The sequence below is a fragment of the Henckelia pumila genome, chromosome 3 (assembly GCF_033568475.1).
Source record: "Henckelia pumila isolate YLH828 chromosome 3, ASM3356847v2, whole genome shotgun sequence".
Taxonomy (NCBI): Eukaryota; Viridiplantae; Streptophyta; class Magnoliopsida; order Lamiales; family Gesneriaceae; genus Henckelia; species Henckelia pumila.
Window position 1 is genome coordinate 182,784,969 of NC_133122.1, and position 8,815 is coordinate 182,793,783.

An 8,815-nucleotide genomic window follows, 5' to 3' on the forward strand; every position below is an offset into this window, starting at 1 on the left:
GCTCTGCATGGTCAATACGGTTTTTCGAGTAGATAAGAATATCATCGATAAATATAATAACAAACTCATCAAAATAGCGATGAAAGATACGGTTCATCAAACTCATAAAAACCGCTGGAGCGTTAGTCAAACCGAACGGCATGACTATAAACTCAAAAATGACCATACCTCGTTCTGAATGCGGTCTTAGGAACATCTTCCTCTCGCACTCTCAGCTGATGATAACCTAACCTCATATCAATCTTCGAATATACAGCTGATCAAAAAGGTCATCTATTCGGGGTAAAGGATACCTGTTCTTTTACTGTAGCCTGATTCAGTTGACGATAGTCAGTACAAAGCCGCATAGAACCATCCTTCTTCCGAAAAAACAGAAAAGGAGCACCCCAAGGCGATACACTTGGTCTGATGTATCGCTTGGCAATCAAATCCTCAAGCTGCTCCTTCAATTCTCTCAATTCAACTGGTTCCATACGATACGAAGCTTTGGAAATAGGTTGAGTACCTGACACTAAATCAATGCTGAATTAGATCTCTCGAATAGGCGGCAATCAAAGAATTTCTTCCGAAAACACATCAGCAAAATCTCTAACCACTGGTATATCAACCAATTCAGGGCTAGATTTCAGTACATCAACAGCATAAACCAAAAATCCCTCTGCACCTCCTTGTAACAAACGAGTCATAGATAACACTGAAATCAAAGTAATTCTAGATCGAGAACCCTTACCAAAGAATTTCCACTCGTTTGCCATTTCAGGTCTGAATCTGACAACCTTCAGAAAACAATCGATTGTTGCCATGTGCTTGGTTAAAGCATCTATACCAACAATACAGTCAAAATCTGACAGCCCAAGTACAATATAGTTGAACTCTAACAAATTTCTCTCGAAACAAAGTTCACAGTTCCTGACTAATCTGACAGAAACAATTCCTCCACCAAAAGGTGAAGTAACAGCTACTACAGTAAGCAACAAATCAGTAGACAAAGCATGCATCAACACAAATTTTTCAGAGATAAAGGAATGAGAAGCACCTGTATCTATCAATACATGAGCAAAATAACCAAAAATCGAACAGTTACCTGCTATAACATCGTCTGGTGCTGCCTGAGCCTGATCCTCTGTCAAAGCAAAGACTCTTGCCTGCTGTCTCGGATGCTGGTTTGCACTCGGGTTACCTCCCTGTCTGTTCTGCTGCTGAGGCTGGAAGGAGTGAACCGCCGAAGACTGCCTCTCAGGCTGAGCTGTAGGTCTAGATGGACTCCCACTCTGAGCTCGATCTCTACTACGCTGAGGGCACACCTTAGAAAAGTGTCCCGGTTGCTGACAGGTATTGCAGTTCCCAATGAATCCTACACACTGATCCGGTGAGTGTCTACCTCCACATTTTTTGCAGAACAAGGATGAGGATCCAAAAATCTGTCTTGAACCGAACTGCTTGGAACCACTGGAACTAGAAGAACTGTTCCCCTGCTTCTTAAACTATTTTCCTCTTGCTTTGTAATGATCCTTCCTGTTACCGCTACTGCTTCCTCCTTCGTAACTCTGTGGTTGGTTCTGATACTGTGATGGTTGATTCTGATACGGAGACGGTTGGTTCTGAGACTGTCTCAGCTGCTGATGTACCATCTGATTTCCTCTCTATCTCCACAAACCCGCTTCAGCTCCCTTTGCGTGATTCATGGCATCCGCAAAGTTATCGAGCCTAGTAGTGTTTACCAATGTGAAGATGTCGGGGTTCAGACCATTAATGAACTGGTCGGCTTTCGCTTCTTCATTGTCAGCAATATGCGGTGCAAAACGCAACAGACTATCGAATTTGGCAGCATACTCTTCAATGTTCAAGTTCCCTTGCCTCAGATTAGCAAACTCGGCTCCCTTATCCTTTTCGTACGAAATAGGAAAAAACCGCTTATAAAACTCATTTTTGAAAAGAGACCAAGTAACAATTGTACCTCGATTCTCCATGGATCTCTTTGTCGTGATCCACCAGTTCTTAGCAATACCACGAAGCTGATGAATGACTAACCTAGTTCGGAAGTTGTTAGAGTAATCAAGGGAATGGAACAACTAATCAATGTCATCCAACCATCTCTCACAGTTAACCGGATTCTCTGTACCTAGCAACAAAGGCAGATTAAACGACTGAAACCTCTTCAGCAAGGTTTCCATAGGCGTCACTGTAGCATCCATTTGAAAAGTTTCAGTACTAGCTTGCTCATTCGGTGGAGTAACTGGCGGTTGGTTTCTGTTAATAACTCGACGAGGACCCATCTCATAATCAAAGGTTAGGACACAAGATATCTCAATCGCTACAATGCGGTGTCCTTTCAACCTCTCAGAAAATCGGATACCAGTAGATAACAAAAACAGTTATATCTCAAATAGTCCATGCTTTATAAATTAAATCACAAAATCATGTAATTCAATCAATTCTCAAATAATAAAGCATGCTCGCATGAAATTAAATAAACAGTTAAATAACTCAATCACAGGCGAGGAGCCAATATTTGCGGACTCGAACTATCCCGCTCACTCTAGTTCAACCAAGAACTTATCGCTTTGATACCACTTAATGTGAGACCTCGGTTCTAAACATCTAATCTCGGATTAAACAGTAATTAAGCATACTAGATCCAAGACTAAAAGACAAAAGAATTTTTTTAAAAAAAGTGTCTCGCTCGATCGGTAGAATTCAACCGATCGAGCGAGCCCAAAAATTCCAACATTCTGCCCGGGTAAAAACCAGCACCGCTCGATCGGTCTAAAACCACCGATCGAGCGGGCACCCTGAAAGAACAAAAACATGGCAAAATGTCACTCTCTCAATCGGTCAAAACTCACTGATCGAGCGGTGAAAGTACAGAAGCAAAAATACAGCAGAAACTTGATAAAACTCAAACCCAATACATTCAAATAATAATCATGCATTACAATCACAATCTCTCCAAATAATACATGAAGTTCCAGAGTTGATCAACTGCTCAAAAGGATAGAACATGCAACGACAACATTCAACCATAAAGCTCGCATATTCGAAACAACATAAACAACGAAGTTCGAGATCTAAACATGTTCCAACATAAACTAGAAAGACATGGTGACACGACTTCTAAACCGAGTCTCACTTATATCTCTCACTCTTTATGCTAACCAGGTCTTCGCTGACTTGATCCTGCCACTCCTGTTGCCAAGTACACATACAAAACAAAACAACAGCCAGATAACTCCGGTGAGAATATATTCCCAGTAAAAGCAACATAACAAGTAATACAAGTAACATATCAACAACATGCTTTCAAGAAAACATAATCAAACCAAAATGAATGATATGCATGTCTTTAAAATAGGGATATCAATTCTGATAAACAAGGGATTGCTGCTCTGCTTTTGGGATCCCGAGGATGAGATCACCTAACAACTCACCGACTCTCCTAATCGAGGTGGTGCCACGTATCCCAATCCCCTAGACTTTGGCGCGACAATGAGGAGTATTCTGACACTAGGTGAATTTCTACAACCCAAACCACTCGCAACATAGCCCCCAAAATGTCTAAATAAAAAGGGTTATTCTGCCAGCTGAAATCAAAGGTTTGGCTCAAGATGAATGCATAAGAAACATAAAACATAAGCCACATAACAAAATCTCAATTAATCAATAGAATACAAGTTCCACATGCTAGAACAAGTATTGATGCAAGTATGTGATTTTAAGGGAAAACTCAAGAACCAACTGTCTCGAGTATGCTATCCTGCTAAACGATGGATGCTTGTACCTTTCTAAGCAAGTAGCTCCAACTCTGGATACGCTACAAAAGTGGTTATATCAAAATCTATACAACCTAAACAATCAACAAGGCTCAAGGTAAACTCTTACCGCTCTACGTCCAACTCTTCGACGATCGAATGATACTAACACAAGGCTCGACAAACTCCAAACGATCTTTACGGAGGCAAAGTAGATCAACAATGACGATCAAAAATCAATAGCCAAGTTCAACAACTCAAACGGAAAATCTCTAAAACTCAAACTGGCGGCATAACGGCTATAAACTGATCAAACTGAAAACACAGACAGCAGTACAATATCGATATCAACTCATATCAATGCTAAGACAACAACAAAGGCTCAACTCCAACAAATCTCAAAACTCAATTTTCGAAAATAGGCTTCCAAAAATCATAACAAATCTGAACGTCGCTCTATTTCAAAACCGACTGAGAATAAACGATCAGAACTCTGCCAAGAACAACATAATCAAAACTCAATCGATTCTAACATCATCCGAAAATCAAAGTTTAGCTGATCGAAGTAAAACTTACGATATAACGAAGCTCTCACTGCCGTGATCGCTAAACTGCCTTCAGAAATAAATTTCAACGGACGGATTGAGCTCGGACTGAATTCTAAAAGCTTGAAAAAGCTTTGGGGCGTTTTTAATGGAGGGAGGCATGCAAGGGGAAGAAGAAGGTGTGAAGAAGACTAGTCAACTAGAGTAGATAATATATAAAACTCCAATTTTGCACTTTAGTCCCTGAAATTTTCAAAATTTGCAAAATAGACCCTGATCAAAATCAAGTCGACTCTTGAACTCTGTAATATCCGATTAACTCAAGTAAGCTCAATTAAGATAAAATCGAGGTGTTACACACACCTTGGCACCATTATGAGCAGGATTGGTGATCAGTATACCCAGTTACTCAGTCATTCATTTTGCATGCATCATATCAGTATGTTTACTCGTGCTTTACGTTCTGAGCATAGTTCGCTCACGTCCATGTTATTGTGTTTCTTGGACACCTCATTCGACGGAACAGTTGCATGTGTTTTACCTTGGACTTGAGTTTAGTTGGTGATCAAGGCTGGACTGTAGAGTTAGCTGCTAGGTTGCTATTAATTTGTTTAAGTAGATATTTCGATTGGGTTGTATTATTCTTTTGCTTTAGGTTTTACTTACCGGTTTGCATGCTTAAGACTCTGGTTAGTAGGTGATCTGGGTAGGGTCACTACACCAAGACTCAAAATCAGGGCACTGTGATTTATCGCAAGAATGTCTTTCTTGTCAATCCCTTTGACTTTATCAGACATCTTTTCTTCTCCCGGAAGTGCACCTTGCACCCATTTTGAACCAGCAACGCCCTCATCTTTAACCTCAACAGACCGAAGTCATTTTTTCCCATAAACTTCTCGATGTCAAACCTCGTGGTACTCATCTTTAAACTAGGCTCTGATGCCAGTTTGTAATGACTTTATAACCTATATATATATATATATGTGTGATGATCTTATACACAAACCGATCAAGTCTCGCCAAGAACAACACAACATGCAACGATTATTCAATGGACAAAGAACAAGAAATGAAAAAGGGCACAAAATGATATATAGTGGTTCGAATCAATGATCCTACATCCACTTTGTCCAAGGCTCAAACACTTTTACCAAGATATCGAAATCAGTGCCTTGCTTACAATAAATCTCTACAAATCAATCTGGAAATCACAATGCACATGCCAAGAATTCAATAAGAGATGCAAACACTCATCTAAAGGAAAAGAAAGGAGTGTTGGTAAGTTTTCAATCTCCAGACAATTTTTTTGTCAATTCATATAGACTTGTTTTGACTTATTTTCATGTGACACCAGTTTCGACTTATTTTTTGTTCAATCGACTATGATTCAATTCATGTAAACTGCTCTTATCTACCTTTTCAATTAGTAGGTTATCAATTGATTCAGTAGATATTTTTTTTAAAATGTCTACTGATCCAGTCGACTACTTCAATAGACATGTTTACTGCCTTGAGTCGACATGTCGACTAGTGCAGTAAACATATCTACTGAAGCAGTCGACATGTCGACTATGGGAGGCAGTAGACATGTCTATTGACTTGCCAACTGCCTACAATAAACACAACTAATGAAGGCAGTAGACATGTCTACCAACCTTCAATAGACTTTACTGCCTACTGATTTGCCAAATGCCTTCAAAAGACACATTTACTGAAGGCAGTAGACATGTCTACCGAACATCAATAGACATTTAAAAAATTTATATCGAGTTAGAGTTAGTAGACAATTTACTTATCGTAAAAGTAGCCCCAAATGAGAGTATTTTTTTGAAAATTGGTACCAACTTTAAAAGTCTATATTACCCTTAAGCGAAAACCATTTGATTTAAATAAAACATAATTAGCCTCGTTGACTTCATTAAAAAAAAGGATGAGATCTATATATTAACTGTCCCTAATAAGATTGAGTTACTTGAGCTCGATAGTGTGAATATAATAATTTTCAATGTTTAAATTTTATATTTATATGGACAAAAATGCCCCCAAATTATATGTACTTTTTAAAATAATAATATATAGTTACTCGAGTAGCTCTTGAGCAATATAATTCGGATAGAAATAATTAGATCTCGAGCTCAAATCTAGTGAAGAATCAAGCTACTCCATATCGGTTAAATCCAGCTCAAGTAATTTATCCAAATTTTCTTGAAAAATCAACAGGTTAGCATTACTTACTGGCTGGGCTGGGCTGAAAGTTACTGGATTAACTGATACTGAATCAACAAATGTAAGTGGTTGGGCTTACGAAGTTTTTTAGGGAATGTTTACTATCATATATTCCAAATATGGTGGTGACAGCAGAAGCGTAGTGGTTACGATTAACAGAGGAAATTAATTAACCACTTGCATTCTTTTTTGCCTTTAATGTATTATGTATCCAATGCAACAAACATTACATGTACAAGAGAGTCCCAAACTTTTACATGAATGCAATGTTTCATAGCTGATCACACTGCTTCGGCACAAACGACATCGTTTCCTTGACAAGATCATGCACCACCAACAAATTTTGCTGCTGAAAGTTTCCAAATATGGACAAGCCATGCGAACTCCCCATGGCCAAGCACATGATGCCACTCGAATCCGCAATGAAGTAGTTCTCCCCCGGGAGCACCAAATCCGCCCCCTCGAAATGGAATACTAGTGTAGGCACCTCGATTTCTTGCGTGTTCGATGGAATAGTGAAGCACAGATCGAGTTGAGTTTTTCCTGATGCGTCCGCAACCGGGAACTTAATTTGAGCAACAAACTCTTTCTTCACTAGTTCGTATGCTTGTTTTTCAAGATACGTTATGGTAGTCCCGGAGTCGATGATCACGCCTCCGGTCCCGTCTTTTTTTATAGCAAATGTAGAGCTCTTGATAGGTACAAGTGTGTCACCAACGGTGATCCCTTTAAGGGAAAGGTAATAAAAAGAAGGCGATGATGGGTTCTTGATTAAAGGGGTACTTGTTTTGGTGTCGCGTGAAACGTCGTCGATGTCACTTGCTAGAGACCCCATCAATAGTTTGCTTATCTTGGTGGACTCTATGGAGGTTAAACAGTAAGAGAACTTGGGTTCGTCTAGCTGCGAAACCAGCGAAAGCGGCCCACGCCCTAGTCCCACGAGCCCCGCACCTTGATCGAACCCTCCACCCTCATTGTCGAGACCACAGCCGAACCCAACATTTGGGACCGAAACATTGTCGAAAGTGAAAGTTTCGGTGGCCATAAAACCATGAGTCGAAGAAGTGTCACCGTAGGTGTACAGATACTCGCAGTCTCCGTCGCTGCAAGACGACACAGGGAGTGCGGTACAAAGGGCGCTAGAGCATGACAACTTTGAGAAAGACGACGATTTTTTCGGGTCGAATAGAGGGCTCGGCTGATCAAAACACTGCGTACAAGGTTTACACTGAGTCCATATTAGGTCACTGCCGGTGTCGAGAATAGCAGAATACGACACTGGTGGGGTGCCGATGGATAACTCCATTAGAAACTCACCACTTCCTGCATGTATCGGAGCTTCTACGCTTACGTCCGCTGCGGCAAGGACCATTGCATGGATCCTTTCGACCCTCTTCCTCCCACGCCCCATTGCACGTTTCAGCAGCTCGAATTTCGTGAAGTCTCCACCGGAATCCACGCGTTTTAACGTCACGTGGAACCCGGTTTTCAAACCGGAGCGACCCGTTAACCTTGATGTCGAAACAGTAGGCGGAACGAAGGAAGCCAACAGAGCTGCATGCACCAGAGTCGATGCCATTGAATAGAAAGAAAAATTAAACGAAGCCATTCTTTAATATTAATATATATATATATATATATTCTTGAGAGTGATCAATTAATTATTAATTCGATCGTTACATGCAAATTTGAATAAATTTACATAGAGGGATTTGAAAGCGTGAAACGAAATGAATAGAAAAGGACATTGATCATGAATCAAGGTTCCAACAACGGAGGGAACATAGAGAATGAATTACAAGGGGAAAATGTTGAACATGTAGAAAAAATGGAGATAATATTGAAATGGAGTCAGATATGCTATGAAAAATATCTACATCAAAGTAAGGTGGCACTTTGCGTCAATTTGTGGTGGTTGGAACAATCAGTAGTGAATTTGATCAGCTAAAAAACAAGATTAGTATAAGTGTATATATATATATTACTTGTATAAGGGTCTCAAAATACTTAGGCTAAGTAGTTTACCTGTGACAGAAACTTGACATTATGTTGCCTAATATAATTCAACCAAATCTATTGGATTATTTTGCAATATTAAATCAAGATGGATTCTTTTTTCTTGAATGAGTAAATTTTTACGACATTGTTCGATCGTAATGACCCTAGTTTGTAATTTTTAAGGTTTAAAAAATATATATTTTCAGACTTTCAGTACTCTTATGTTTAATTTGATTTTTTTTTAGTTGTGGTTTAATTTGATTTCTTTAGTTGTGGTTTAATTTTCTAAGCTGATTT

At 39.5% G+C, this 8,815-nt stretch overlaps 1 protein-coding gene across 1 annotated transcript; it reads right to left on the reverse strand.

The window, feature by feature from the left end:
- Nucleotides 1-6,646: 6,646 nt before the first annotated feature.
- LOC140892845 (aspartic proteinase nepenthesin-1) lies at nucleotides 6,647-8,331 on the reverse strand. Its single transcript, XM_073301861.1, has one exon. It carries the CDS (start codon nucleotides 8,127-8,129, stop codon nucleotides 6,792-6,794), a length of 1,338 nt encoding a protein of 445 aa, XP_073157962.1. The 5' UTR covers nucleotides 8,130-8,331; the 3' UTR covers nucleotides 6,647-6,791.
- Between the last annotated feature and the right edge of the window lie 484 nt (nucleotides 8,332-8,815).